Source organism: Eleutherodactylus coqui, chromosome 4 (genome assembly GCF_035609145.1).
Source record: "Eleutherodactylus coqui strain aEleCoq1 chromosome 4, aEleCoq1.hap1, whole genome shotgun sequence".
NCBI lineage: Eukaryota > Metazoa > Chordata > Amphibia > Anura > Eleutherodactylidae > Eleutherodactylus > Eleutherodactylus coqui.
Window position 1 is genome coordinate 38598434 of NC_089840.1, and position 15457 is coordinate 38613890.

Below are 15457 nucleotides of genomic sequence, written 5' to 3' on the forward strand. Positions count from 1 at the left end.
CCTGTACCTGTTTGCAAGTTTATTGGGCATCTTTCTCTGAGGGGTGTCTGGAAGAGGCCCAGCGCTGCCCTGGCCGAGGCTAAGTGCATCCCTCCGGACGTGGCAAGTGCCACCATGACAAGCCGCCCTCTTGCCCTCACAGCTCCTCAATGTACGCCCTGTGTCCGGGGTCACCCTACAGGATGCTGCACAAGACTCTGGGACATAATCATATCCTGTTCCTCATTAATAAGACAATCACTTCCATTACACACAGATATAACAAGTACCGTTCTCTGATGAGCTGCTGCTCTGTCCTCCATGTTCTTCTGAGTGGTTATTTTTCTCCACACGTCTGGTGGTCTTCCGACACTGGTAATATAAGACATGTTACAGGTCATGTGACTGCATAGTACACGGAAGTCACAGGTCATGACTTCTACGCTGTAGTCCTGTCATTAGTGACTCCTCTACCCTCGTACAGGTCTTTAAAAAGGTATGTGAGGACATACAGAGATGACAAATGTGAATGTGGTTCTCATAGAAACAAGGATAGGACATCAATAGAAAGAGCCCAGAAAACCTCTTTAAAGGGGTATTTCCACCTAAACCCAAGATGGTCAAGATGGAAATATCCATCAGTATGTCGCAGCAATCAATGGCCAGAATTACAGAAATGGACAAACTGGCTATTCTATACAGTTTCTGCAACTCCCATTCATTTCTAAAAGAGATACAGAAACTGCATAGAACAGTCAGCTTAGCTGTTCCCTTAATCCCGACCACCAATGGCCGCAGCATACAGATGACTGACTGAGATAGGAACATCCTTGTAAAGAAAATCTGTCATACAGTATAAGCACCATAAACTAAGTTATAATCTATAGTTTAGGTGACGTGGAAGGGGGTTTAGGGAGCCTCTTCGTGCAGAGTCCCTCGCCAAAGTCAGCATGTGCACAGCAGCCCGACTCTTCTCAGAAGGACATGCGCATCCACCTGTCATAGAAATGAATGGGATTGTGCACAATCAGGCGGAAGAGAGTCAAGCTTGCTGTGCCGACTTTGCCTGGAGACATGACAGGAACAGACTCCGCGCCATACTTCAGAGTGTATGTATTCTGTAATGCTGCAGCGTCTCATGGGGGTTCTGGGCATCTCTGTAGGGTGATAGGTGATGTGTAGTGACCATCAAGGACAGCAGTGCTGAATGATGGGGGTCCCATGTGGCTGTACACCATGGAGACCGCCAGAGTGACAGAGAGACAAAGAGAGCCCAAGTAGTTGTAGAAAGTGGCAGCATAGATGGTGGTCTTTTAGTTAAAAAAAGAAACCTTTATTTATTCCATTAAAACGACGTTTCGACCAAAATAAATGGCCTTTTTTTTTTTTTGCCTGAAACATTGTTTTAATGGAATAAATAAAGGTTTTTTGTTTTTTTTTAACTAATAGACCACCATCTATGCTGCCACTTTCTACAACTACTTGGCCTTGGATATTTGTGGATATCTTGGGTTCAGGTCGCCATTAAGTGGCTCTGCATCTGGCTTGCCTCCCACTGAATGTGGTACACTTCGAGTGCCGTGGTACCTGCTGACCTTACAGAGACAAAGAGATTCTCACCTTTACTAACAAAATGATGGCAGCTATCACCGAGAATACAAATATCCCAGCAGCAGGTAGAAGCGGAGAGGACAGAGCATCTGAGAAGATAAATACACAGGAGATCAGTTATAATCACCGTCTGTGTCCGGCCTACATATTTATAACACAATGAGACAATTTGAGGACACTTTAGCTAAAATGCATCAGTTTAAACAGTTTCCTGGAAATGGAAATTACAACCAACAATGGTGATACCCAAACAGCAGTAACTACAGGAGACGGGGGTCCGGGATCTGAGGAAGTAACACACGGGGTCTCGGTTATAATCGCAGCGTTCTGGTGGTTTTTTTTATATACACAGAACTGAAAAATGTTGCAGCCCGATGTACGTTTAGGAGAAGACTACAGATAAACAGGAGCAAGTCTAGAAATACAGTGTTGTGTTATGAGGGGTTTTGGGGGCGATAACTATTTTTCTGACATTTTACTTCACAGGATTCTCAATAACAATTCAAAACCGTCTGCACAAAAACTTAGAAAAGGAAAAAAAATACTCCAACTGTTAAAATACAGAACCCCCATCCTTCCAAGACAGAAGCAAGACTGCATGGACCTGCCGTACAGCTCCGAATTACAGAGAAGGCTCACACGCTGATAGAAAAATTTGCGCCATATTCTCTACACAACAAAACCACCAGGTGGCGACACCCGTCAGATCAGTCACACATTGTACTTGTCACATTTTATTTTGTGACTTTTCAGTGACCTGATCCAATATATAGAATCAGCACCCAATAGCTCACGTTATTGTGCCAGTTCTACGTATTGGCTGCCGTCAGTGATGACAGAAAACTTTACAAAATTACACTTTGCAAAGTTGCCCCATTACACAACAAGTGAGCGTCACATAATATCCATGTTATATTATACAACATATCAGCCCGATCATCTTGTGATGATATAAAGAAACTAAAGTCTGTGTGCAATATGTGAGGACTCAGGGTATCACAGTAATACCCTCTTACCTGTAATCTCCAGTACATGCGGTATAGAAGGTGTGAGGTCAGTATAATACCCCAGTAATACCCTCTTACCTGTAAGCTCCAGTACATGGGGTATAGAAGGTGTGAGGTCAGTATAATACCCCAGTAATACCCTCTTACTTGTAATCTCCACTACATGGGGTATAGAAGGTGTGAGGTCACCATAATACCCAGTAATACCCTCTTACCTGTAATCTCCACTACATGGGGTATAGAAGGTGTGAGGACAGTATAATACCCCAGTAATACCCTCTTACCTGTAATCTCCACTACATGGGGTATAGAAGGTGTGAGGTCACCATAATACCCAGTAATACCCTCTTACCTGTAATCTCCACTACATGGGGTATAGAAGGTGTGAGGACAGTATAATACCCCAGTAATACCCTCTTACCTGTAATCTCCACTACATGGGGTATAGAAGGTGTGAGGTCAGTATAATACCCCAGTAATACCCTCATACCTGTAATCTCCAACACATGGGGTATAGAAGGTGTGAGGTCACCATAATACCCAGTAATACCCTCTTACCTGTAAGCTCCAGTACATGGGGTATAGAAGGTGTGAGGTCAGTATAATACCCCAGTAATACCCTCTTACCTGTAATCTCCACTACATGGGGTATAGAAGGTGTGAGGTCAGTATAATACCCAGGAATACCCTCTTACCTGTAATCTCCAGCAGGTATTCCCGGGTTTCCTCACTGACTGGGTTTGTGACCCGGACACGGAGTCTCCTCCCGGCATCTTCTCTCTGGGCACTCGGGATAATCAGCATCCTATTGTTGTCCATCAGCCGATATCTGTCAGGGAGAGACCCCCCGTCCGCCTCCCAGGTCACTGCCGCCTCCTCTCCAGAGAACTGGACGCTCACAGCAATGTCCTGACCAAGCCGGCTGGAGTTACTGGTTATGTTGGAGATGAGAACTGGATCTGGAAGTATCAGGAGAAGGTCGGTGACCATCAGTAATGTGACATCAGCATGGACATGAATCTAGGGGCTGTATAGAGTGCTAGCTCTGCTGTCATTATCAGACCCTAGTACCTGCCCCCCTATACTGACCATCAGTCATGTGATCTGCAGCCCCCTCCCCATATACAATCACCAGTGACTACTGAACTTGTGTTATCGGCCTCTATTACAGGAGGACAGAATTCAGGTTTCCCATAGAGGACAATAGAGAAATGTCTCCTGTGATCCACCAGCTCTTACCTAGTACAGTGATGGCTGTAGAGCGCCGGAAGCCTCCCGAACTGTTGTGGCGCCAGAGAATATACTCACAGGAGTCGTCCTTCCTGGCATCTGTTAGCCTCCAGCACCCGCTGCTTCTGTTTAGGTGGAGTCTGGGGTCCCAGTGATTATAGGACCAACTATTATCACACCACAACTCCAGTAGGAGATTGTCATCTTTGTCTCCACATTTTTGGTACAGCAGAAGGACATCTCTTGTATGCGGACATTTCATGTTGCAGTCAGTGATGTCTGATCCTCTCCGCACATAGACTGATGAGACGGATGACAGGATCTGGATGAGGAGGACAACTGTGAAGACACAAATATGGAGACATCAGTCAATGAAGCAGAGTTCCTTCTCTCTGGAGACATCCTTGTACATTTCCTCCAGGCTGCACTCAGTTTGCTCATTACTAAACCTTGGTTAAAGCAAAATAATTGCCAAAAAGAATCCAAGGAGCAAAAGTAGTTCAACTTTATAAATCAGTAAAAGGTGAACTTTATAAATCCAAAAATGTGAAAATTCCGACTGGTTCTGTCCGCACTCTGATCAAGAAGTGGAAGAATGATGGGGTCTGGTATTACCAGTTAGATGAAGCAAGAGAAATCTCACACCGCTGCCAGGAAAATGCAAACAAAATGTAGTGGCCCTAAGTTTGGGGTCCCTCCAGCACCTCAGAATACATGTTTTAGGTTTGTCTTGTATTACTGTCTTAAATGTGGAATGCATCAGATGCATATTGGAGTTAATGTCTTGTCATGACTAGTGTTGTCTAGAAAATGTATCTATCTGTCTAGCTGTCTATTGGTCTGTGTGCACGCGATGTAGAGAGAGAAGTCTTAAGAAGAGTAAAGGCCCATTTACACTGGACGAGTGTTGGGCAAGCGATGCCCGACACTCGTCCCTGTATCCCGTGCTCCTGCACAGCTGAGTCACACACGGAGCGGCCAGCAGGGGGGCAGGGGAATGCAGGAGAATTCTCTCCTCTCGCTCCCTCGCCCCTCTCCATTGAGATACACTGCATCCGTCCGCTATTGAATGGTGGCCGTTTAAACTGCGCGATGAGTGATGATCTTCATCGCTCATCTTTTATGCTGCTAAAAGAGGAGCGTTGAAGTTCATTGTTACGTTTAAACAGCTGCCGTTCCATAGCGAATGGCCGATGTATCTCAATGGAGAGGTGTGAGGGAGTGAGAGGAGAAATCTCCTGCACTGCCCCGCCCCCCTGCTGGCCGCTACGTGTGCGAGCCAGCTGTGCGAGCTCCCATGCAGGAGCATGGGAGCGCAGAGACACAGGGGCGAGTGTCGGACATTGTTTGCCCGACACTCGTCCAGTGTAAATGGGCCTTAAGGTCCAATGGGTATTAGTTTATCTTGACGCCACCGGAAACTAGGGGTTTGACAGTAGGAATGGCCCTCCTCACACCCCTAGCTCCCGATAGGGTGAAGAGACGAAGGTCCTAGCAGCACAGTGGGCATTGCTTATTGGCGGCTGTCTTGCCTTAGGGTGAGGGTTACTTTTCCATTTAGGCTTACATTCTCAGCTGAGACAACAAAAGTAACCCTCACCGTAAGGCACCAGGGCTGGCAAGAAAGTAAAGTACAAGGTGCACCTGTGACTGTCACCGCTGCTTGTCTATGCCTTATGGCCGTATGGAGGATGAGGGCTCATTGACGCACGCTGGCTGTCTCTTCTGTTCCGCCAGCCGACTACCTGCTGCGAGCATCCCACCGCCTGTGTGCTCCCTTAAGGCGGCTCCCTCGCGCACACCTAGTGGGCATGTCTCGGCACCGGCACAGACGATGCTTCTGTGGTCCTATGGCAATCTCCGATCCCAGCTCTGCTGCTGCTGCACTGAGCGTACGCCCGGCTGTCACAGTGCCTTTACACCGCCGTGGGGCCCTCCCTGCTGCGGCGCCATCAGTAAGTGACATGCTGGGGTCCGATCATGCCCTGCTTCTGTGCTGTAGTGCACTGCGATCCGTGGTGTGCTGCTGCACTGTGCATACAGCCGGGTCTGACAGTGCCTCCCCCCGCAGCGGTGCCGTTCCTGCTGCGGCTGCTGTCAGTAAGTTAAATGGTGGGTGCTAGTGGGCTGCAGGAGTAGCCACTTCACGGCTCTTTCGCCTCACTGTTTACTAGGCTGGCCCAGCAGCGGCCGACGCTGTATGCCTTTTTCAAACACATTTCATCGCCTTACAGGACCTACTGCCTTGGCAGCTGTTCAGCCAATCAGGTTCAGGGGGTGTCACCCCCTCTGTCAGTCTTGACTCCATCAGGACTTCCAATGTCCAAGGGCGGATTTTAATTATAAAATCTGCGCGTGTCTCCTGTGCGGAAGATCCGTAGCTCTAGCCGTCTATAGGGATGCATCAGCATCTACAAGGCAATTCAGAGCATGCAGATGTGATTTTTTTTTTACAGTATGCGGATCGCACGCACAGGAAGAAATCGCAGCATGCTCTATTTTTCTGCAGATCCCGCAGGGATGGCTTCCATTGGGGTCAATGGAAGCTGCTCTATTCGCGGCACACCCACACTGTGGAGGTGCCGCGGATCCACGGGAAAGCTGAAGATTAAAAAATAATAATAATACTGTGGATGTGTCCGGCACGTCTCGATGCATCCGCTGTGCTGAAGAAAGAAGATCCGACCGGCAAAGAGGAGATCCACGCTGGAGCTGTAAGAAAATGTGTTTTCCTCCCCATGTCCACTGGCACAGCTGGATCCCGCAGCGGAATTCAGCAGTGGAATCAGTGCATGCAGGTGGATATGAGGCCTAAGGCCTTATGTCCACGGGCACGCACTGATTCCCAGAGCAAAATCACGCAGCGGATTTCAGCCGTGCCCACGGACATGAGGACAAAAAACACATTTTCTCACCTGTCCGGATGCCTCCGAGTGCGCCAGCGGGCTGCGCCTTCCATAGCAACTCTATAGAACGTGCACTGCGTTACCCGCGCCCGGATTATCGCCGTGGACAGGCAGCCTAAGACAGTTGTTAAACAATGCCCCGAGAATCCTCACTGCTTCAGCACTGTACAAGTTGTTTTTTGTACAAGGACTGTTTTATTGTTACTATATCAAGCATTTAAGTAAACAGACCGGACCGAACGTTCCCGGTTCTCATTCAGTAAATACCCTCTGTGTGTGGACTACTTTATTCTATCTGGGTGATTCGGCCGCAGAAGATGGAACACTGGTGTCACAGTGACAAAACAGGACTGAGGCCTCATGCCCACGGGCACGCACAGATTCTGATTGTGGAATCCCGCAGCAGATTCCACCCATACCCACCGACATGGATCCGTCGCGGACGAATCTTCTTTTTTCTGCACGGTGGATTCACTCGCTGGCCAACGTGCCGCGCGTGAGCTATGCTTTAAAAAAAAAATTTTCAATCTCCTGCTTTCCTGCGGATCCATTGGAAGCCGTCCCTGTGTGATCTGCACGCTGGGAAAAAAAGGATATCCGAAGGTATTTAAATGGGTGAGCCATGCGGATTCCGCAATTCAATTATGGCTGTGGACTTAAGGCCTTAAAGGGGTTGTCTCGCGGCAAACATCAACATTTTACCTTACCCCATTCCCCCTGTCACCCCCCTGGCATAAAATAGCAATTTAAAGTGGTTTTTAAGCCGCTTGCTACTCACCGATCCGACGAAATATGAAGTTTTAAAAATCTTCTGCCTAAGATGGCCGCCGATCCTTTCCCAGGGATGCACTGCGGTTTTCTCCCACGGTGCACCGTAGGTCTTCTCCCATGGTGCACCATGGGCTCTGTGCGTTCCATTGCCGATTCCAGCCTCCTGATTGGCTGGAATCGGCACACGTGACGGGGCGGAGCTACGCGATGACGCGTAGAAGGGGGCGGAGCCAGAACACCGCTCATGCCCGGACGAACCAGAAGAAGAAGACCCTTCTACGCAAGCGCGTCTAAAAAAGCAAGCAGACAGCGAAATTAGACAGAGCCATGGCGATGGGGACGCTAGCAACGGAGCAGGTAAGTGAATAACTTCTGTATGGCTCATATTTAATGCACGATGTATATTACAAAGTGCATTAATATGGCCATACAGAAGTGTATACCCCCACTTGCTGCCGCGAGACAACCCCTTTAAGGTAACACAGGTTACTCATTGTGATCTCCCCCAGTAGTAACGAGGTCAGGTTCCTAGCCCCCAGTAGTGAGGAGACAGTAGAGCCCTGTGACAAGGTTATTTCTCTAACTCACTGCCTCCTCGGACGCTGCAAAACCCCCAAAAATAACTTCCCTGAAGAGGCTGCAGCTCGCGCACTTCTTTTATTTAAATCTGGTGGCCGGGATCTCAGGAGCCTAATGAAAGAGGAGAAGAAAAAAGAGGGAAAACAAATCTGTATACCGATGTTTTTGTAGGACTTTTTTTGTTTTGTTTTTCTCCCTTATTCTATATCTGGGACTGAGATTGATCGATTCTTGATGAGTCTGAGGGGGTGCAGCCAGTCAACGAAACGTCACACCTTCCAAGGGGACGGGCAAGTACATGAGATAAATGTAGGAAAAAATGTGGTTATAGCACAATCCCATTTAACTCAAAAAGGCATGAGACATGTTTTGAATGGCTGTGATTGGTTAATCGAGCACCGGCTCTGATTGGCTGAGGCAGCACTCGATGAATCAATCAGAGCATTAGCTTGCTGGAGATGGGGTATTCAAGCCCCGCTACCAGGAAAAAATGCTCTGTCGGGATTCAGGACTACACGGAAACCTGAAGCAGCGCCGCAGCCTAGCACAAGGGACCCGGACGCCGCCTGCAAAGTATTTTCTTTCTTCATGTAGTGTAGCTGGGGCCTATTTTTGGGGGAGGGCTTATATTTTAAGACCCCCTTCTTTCCCCAAGAAAATCGGAGTAGGGCTTATTATCGGGGTATGACTTATTTTGGGAAACACGGTACCATTGGGCTCTGCTATTTCTTTCCACAGAAGAAATGGTCTGTTTCTCTGGCAACAAGCAGCAAACAACCAGAGGAATCAATATCTGCAATATCTGGAAAATGGAGCATTTTTGAAATATACATCTTATTGGTGAGTACATTGTTTTTTGATTTTGAACATACTGAAGTAGGATTCCCAAGATGGAAATACCCCTTTAAGAGCATCTCTGGCCTCTGGGCATCTGACCATTATCTCTATACCAGCTATGAGCTAGCGTAGATTTGCACTATAATTTACACCACTTTCCAATGTAAGTTATACTGGATGCCATATCCTGAAGTGAAGTCCATCCATTTTTTACAGACAGTTTTAATACCGATCAGTCAGTCAGTACTGTGAATGTGAACGGCTTATCTGCCTGTATAAACAGGCTGCACGAGCGGACTGCGAACTCTGTCACCATTCGCTTGTGTGAACGAGAAATCGCTCGGTGTACAATCACTTTGGGGACGCTTTCACATGTTTAAAAGAAAAAAAAATTGCATGAGATTTGTGCGTTGCAAGACGCTTGAATATAAACCCCATTCTCTTGAATGGCGGCATGCTCGGTCTTGGAACGCATCACCCATTGTTTTCAATGGGACGGGAAAACCTATCACAGAGCATGCGATGCGCACGGAAATGAGATTAGAACGTTCCTAATAAAAGCAATGGGAAACACTTGGAGATATTTTGCATTAACCTACAGCAAATAACCCTGTGGTCCATTCCGTAATCAGCGGCTACTAACGGTGCTTTTACTCGCTCAGTCGCTGCACGCAATGTTTAGGGATCTGAGCGATTCTGAATAATATCACCGTACAACATGAGTTTTTTCACAAGGATATTTAATGGTGATTCTTGTAGTATTTCACCTCCTGAATTCATATATGTTGATAGAACTTTTCCATCAGGCGGGGTGTTTGTGACCCACATTTCAAGTTTTACAAAATTATTTTTTATGTAAATCCACATCATGTGAAATACAGTTTACTAGGAAGTTGTTGATGACTGACGGGAATATTTGGCTTGTGTGAAGCTGGTGATGCTGATAAGCCCCGGCCACATATATGGTTTATAATGAGATCGGTTTACTGGATGGAAAGACAGCTCACATTTGCCATTCCAATTTAGACGGAAGCCTGGGACCATTCAACAGATTGCTAGTTCTGCTTAACTAACAGGAAAGGAATCACATCCAAAACAAAACATAACGTTAATTATCCCAATCTGCAATGAGGCCTGTCTTATATAGTGGAGAGTGTCCTGTACCGAAGTGTCCAGATTTTGTGACCTTAACCCCTTAAAGACATGGCCTATTTTGGGCTTAAAAATGCAACGATTTTTGGTGGATTTTCATCTCCATTCTTCAAAAGTCATAACTTTTATTTTTCCGTCGACACGGCCTTATAATTGTTTTTTGCGTGGCAAACTGTAGTTTTTGATCGTGCTATGTTTTGTTACATAGACTATATTGTAAAACTTTTAGTATTATTTTTATGACAACAGGGAGAGAAAACGCATCAATTCTGCCATAGATTTTTTTTTACAGCATTAATCATGCAGCAAATTTTATTCTAAATCGCTGCATTCAAAGTCCTGTAACTTTTTTATTTTTACATGTACAGAGCTATATAAGAGCTTATTTTTTGCAAGACGAGCTGTAGTTTTTATTGGTACCATTTTGGGGTACATATAGCTTTTTTGATCACTTTTATTGCGTTTTTAGGGAGGCAAAACGCTAAAACTTACCATTTGTCTCAGTTTTTTAGCGTTTTTTTAAACGCCTTTTTCTGTGCAGAGTCAAAAGCATGTGCAACTTATTGCACACATCGTTATGGATGCGACAATACCAAATATGTGGGATTTTAATTTTTTTTACCATTTTTTATACTAATATGAGAAAAAGCGCAAAAAGGGTTTTTTTTTTTTAAACTTTTTTTTACATTTTTCTTTTTTGTTCATTTGTATTATCTTTTTTATACTACTTGTGTCCCTGTGGGGGACTTAAAGCACAGCACTGATGATTGCTGTGATAAGGCATTGCAGGGCTACTGCGCTGCACTGCCTTATCGCTTATACAGCAATCACAGGCTATGGCAATACAGGACGCTGGTATCTGGCATCCAGTTGCAATGGCAACCAGCCGGGCTCTCTGCTATTATATCGCGAGAGCCCGGCAGCTTCACATCTGTGAACCCTTCCCATGCCGCGATCTACATAGATCACGGCAGGGAAGGGGTTAACAGCGCGCGGGGGGGGGGGGGGCATCTCCGATACGCCCCCGTTGTTGCAGTGGGAGGCCGGCTGTCACTGACAGCTGGCTACCGCTGCGGGATAGCGCAAGATCACTTATGATCTTGCACTATTCCCAGGACGTAAGTTTACGCCCTGTTGCGGGAAGTACCCCACTGCTAGGACGTAAACTTACACCCTGGAGCGGGAAGGGGTTAAAGGGGTTGTCTGGCCATGACAAGTGTATATCTGCACTTCTTGTAATATACACTGTGCATTGTAAATCAGCCATACAGAGGATATATACTTACCTACAGGAGTGCCGCCCCCCCCCCCCCCCCCCCGTATGCTTACCACTCTGTCGTCCCTGGTTACCGACAAATTTCTTTCTTCTGTCTTCTCTTCCTCTCGGGACGTGGATGCGCCTCCCGTCTCTTCACGCATGCGCAGTATCACCTGCTGGCTCGAGAACGCGCGGCAGTTCACGGTGAAGCCGATCCAGAAGGAGCGTCCACTGGTCCTCAGCTGGACGGTAAGTATTATAACTTGGGGCTGGGGCAGTGTCGTGGGGGGGGCTATCACCATTACATGTCGCACGGGTGGGTGGAGAAGCTGTCACCATTAGTTGTCGCACAGGTTTGGGGAGGGGTTGTCACCATTACATGTCACATGGGTGGGGGGAGGGGTTGTCACCATTACTTGTCGGGTGGGTGGATGGGGGGCTGTCGCCATAACTTGTTGCACGGGGGCTGGGTGGTCACTGTCGGGCTGTCACTGTTCGGTTCAGGTGCAGTTCTGTGTGTGGTTTGTAATTGCCCCATTAGTGATAGTGACCCCCCAATAATTGCCCCAGCAGTGTTACTTGTGGTGGTGGGGGGTGTCAAGCGGGTAGCCTTGTTTCACAGTGGGGTGGCTGCAGGTGAGTTCTCTCCCCTGCCCCTCTCCATTCACTTTACACAGCGGCCATTCAGTACTGAACGGCTGCTGTATACACTGAAGTCTCATCATGATGAGTGTGTATAGACAGTCTCTCCTGGCCCCGCCCCCTCTAAGTACACTGTACAGCAGGAGAACATCTGTACTGTAGAGGGACTTAGAGGGGGCGGGGAAAGACTGTAGATCAGTTCAATGGAGGTGGGGCATAGGCATGTCATGGGCGGGGTCAGTACAGGAACTGAGCAATACCAGGAAACCCTGCTTTTTCATGTGCATGTGTCCTGCTGTCATTGGGAGCGCGCACACAGAGGGGGGAGAGCGCAGGGCATTGTGGGAAGGCAGCACAATGGTGCTACTTTTGAAAGCTGCATTTAACATCAGATATCAAAGTAAGAAACAGACATTACAGCTGATATGCCTGCCGGTCTGAGCCCCTGTATACTCTGTTGCCATGCTTATAAAGGAGATGGTATAAAACCTCCACAGTGCCACCTATTGAAAGGCAGCATCTCTTCAAGCCAAAGTCAGCCTTTTTTTTATACAAGCCTTGTAACAATGACTGGGAATTATAAGTAAAGCCAGACTCCATGTACAGACAGCTGTTTCAGGGTGTTTGCCTTTCATCAGTGTACAGTAGGAATCTGGCTTTGACAGTGAGAGGCCTGGGACGGGGGTCAGAAACGCTATCTTTTCTCCTTAAGGAGAGCACCTAAACTGTGAGCATTTACCGATGAAGATAGCATTTACGATGCTTAGTGAAAGGGAAGTATCATTTTTATTAAAAAATTTCACCCTGCGTGGCCGGACAGCCCCTTTAACCCCTTAATGACACGGCCTATTTTGGTTTGAGGACCAAACGATTTTTGGTATTTTTTCATCTCCATTTTTCAAAAGCCATAACGTTTTTTTTTTCAGTCCACGCGGCCGTATAAGGGCTTATTTTTTGCGTGGCGAGCTGTAGTTTTTATTGGTACCATTTTTGGGTACATTGACTACATTGTAAAACTTTTATTATTTTTTTTATGATCGCAGGGAGAGAAAACGCATCAATTCTGCCATAGATTGTTTTGGCTTTTTTTAAATCGTTAATTATGCAGCATAAATGACACACTAAATTTTTTCTGCGGGTCGGTACGGTTACAACGATACCAAAATTCTTATGTTTTTTTAGGTTTTTCCTCTTTTCCACAATAAAACCCCTTATTTTGGAAATTATTATTTTTTTCTAAACTCACTGCATTCCTGCATTCAAAGTCCTGTAACTTTTTTATTTTTCCATGGACGGAGCTCTCTGAGGGCTTGTTTTTTGAGAGACGAGCTGTAGTTTTTATTGGTACCATTTTGGGGTACACCCTTTTTTTTATCACTTTTATTTCGTTTTTTGGGAGGCAAAATGCTAATGCCTCAGTTTTTTAGCATTTTTTTAAACGCTTTTTACTGTGCAGGATAATAAGCATGTTCAATGTATTGTACGCGTCATTATGGACGCGTCGATACCAAATATGTGGGATTTTTAATTTTATTAAAAAACTTTTTATGCTAATATGAGAAAAAGCATAAAAAAAGGTTTTTTAACATTTTTATTTTTTGTACTTTATTTAGCTCTTACTTTTACACCATTTGTGTCCCTCTGAGGGACTTTTACTGCAGCACTGCCTGTGATAAGGCATGGCAGGACTTCTGTCCTGCCTTGCCTTATCGCTTACTATAGCGATCACAGGCTATGGCAATACAGGATGCGTCCTGTTGCAATAGCAACCAGCCAGGCTCTCACGATGTTATCGCGAGAGTCGGCTGGAGTCACGGAGGAAGCGCGCTTCCTCTGTGAACCCTTTCCCTGCCGCGATCTACTTAGATCGCAGCAGGGAAGGGGTTAGCAATTGGTGGGCACATCTCCGATGCCCCCCGCTGTCGCAGCGGGACGCCAGCTACTAGTGACAGCCGGCTCCCGCTGCGGGATAGCGCGATATCTGCTATGATCTCGCGCTATCCCTATGACGTAAGGGTACGTCATTTTGCAGGAAGTACCCCGCTTCCAAGATGTACCCTTACGTCATGGGGCGGGAAAGAGTTAAGTGACGGCTCTGACTCTGACCTTACTCACACTGATGAGGAAATGTATAGCAATATGAGAAGTGATCCTACATTTGAAGTAAGTTGTTCATTACAACCTCAAGAAGATCTTAATCTCATCTGGGATTTAGGCCTCCTTCACACGGGCGACAAAGTCGCGCAATTTTGTTGCGTTGCTACACTGCTACAAATTGCATGTATGTGAAGCCCATGCTTTCCTACGGGTTACTTCACACATGCGATATTTTGTAGCATGCGACATGCCAACACAAAAATCTCGCGGGTCCGGCGATATGCACACGACTCGTGAGGTAGCCCATGTTTCCCTATGGAGCCTTCCTCTCTGTTGCATCGCATGAAAAAGTGATTTTCGTGCAGTGCGATGCAACTTTGACAGTAGGAAATCCTACTGTTAAAGCCCTAACCAAAGCCCTAGATGCAGAAAAAAAAACACTTCTTCCCCGGGTCCCCGACATTATTCTCTTTCATCTCTTCTGGCTGGGGTTTTGAAAATCCCCGCCTTCTGGAAGAGCTGGCTGTGATTGGCTGACGCTTAGCCAATCACAGCCATTCATCGAGCACTGGCTCTGATTGGTTAAGCATCAGCCAATCACACAAAAACCCTTTCAGGAGGCGGGGATTTTCAATCCTCAGCCAGAAGAGATGAAGAAGACAAGTGCCGGGGATCTGTGGAGAAGCTGCAGCTGAGCTCCGTACAACGCGTCTAGGTAATGTATGCTTTTTTTTCCTGCAGTTATGGTATATTTTCGGGGTAAGGCTAATATTTCAACCCCCCACCCTCGCATGTAGTGCTACAAAATAGTGGTATTGCTGCGAGAAGACGCAGCGTTATCGCACGGACTAGCGATTCGATATTGCTGCAATTTTCTCGCATCGACCGTGTGAAGGGGGCCTAAACTTGTCTAAACAACAATCAGAACTTCTAATGCCTAATTTAGACACAGCGATTATCGCTCAAAAGACATCTTTTGAGTGATAATCGTTGCGTGCATTTACACGGCAAGATGATTGCTCAAAATTCGGTCAAACAGCAGTTAGAGTGACAGTTTTGAGCGTTTACTTTGCATAAGTCTGTAAATGAAGGCTCACACTGTACGCAGAAGACAAGCGGGACCGCTATCTTCTGCATATAGCTGTTGACTTCTCGGAGCGCTCAGCTGTTTACCAGCTGAGCGCTTCCAGCGGGCATGCAGAATACAGGCAACCGAGCAGTGATTTTTGGGATAGGGCTTTAAATATAAGCCCTTCCCTGAAAATCATCCATAGCATGTGTAAAAAATATATATATATTCTCCCCTCTCTGCCGCTGTCGGGGCTCAGATGCTTGTAGCTGCGTCTTCTCCCTGCAGTGCTCTGAAATTCTTTCATCAGGCAGGGATT

The 15457-nt window shown here is 46.6% G+C and overlaps 1 protein-coding gene across 3 annotated transcripts in view; it reads right to left on the reverse strand.

Moving 5' to 3' along the window:
* LOC136625242 (uncharacterized) overlaps nucleotides 1-15457 on the reverse strand; it is a 41758-nt gene that overhangs the window by 15295 nt on the left and 11006 nt on the right. For all 3 annotated transcript variants that reach the window (XR_010792525.1, XR_010792524.1, XM_066599286.1), the window contains exons 2-5: nucleotides 3837-4166; nucleotides 3293-3556; nucleotides 1600-1679; nucleotides 270-351 (exon numbers count right to left, since the gene is read on the reverse strand). Coding sequence is in view for 1 of the 3 variants with exons in the window: in XM_066599286.1 (XP_066455383.1) it covers nucleotides 270-351; nucleotides 1600-1679; nucleotides 3293-3556; nucleotides 3837-4166 (756 nt within the window). In the remaining 2 variants the exon portion in view is untranslated. The remainder of the gene's footprint in view (nucleotides 1-269; nucleotides 352-1599; nucleotides 1680-3292; nucleotides 3557-3836; nucleotides 4167-15457) is intronic.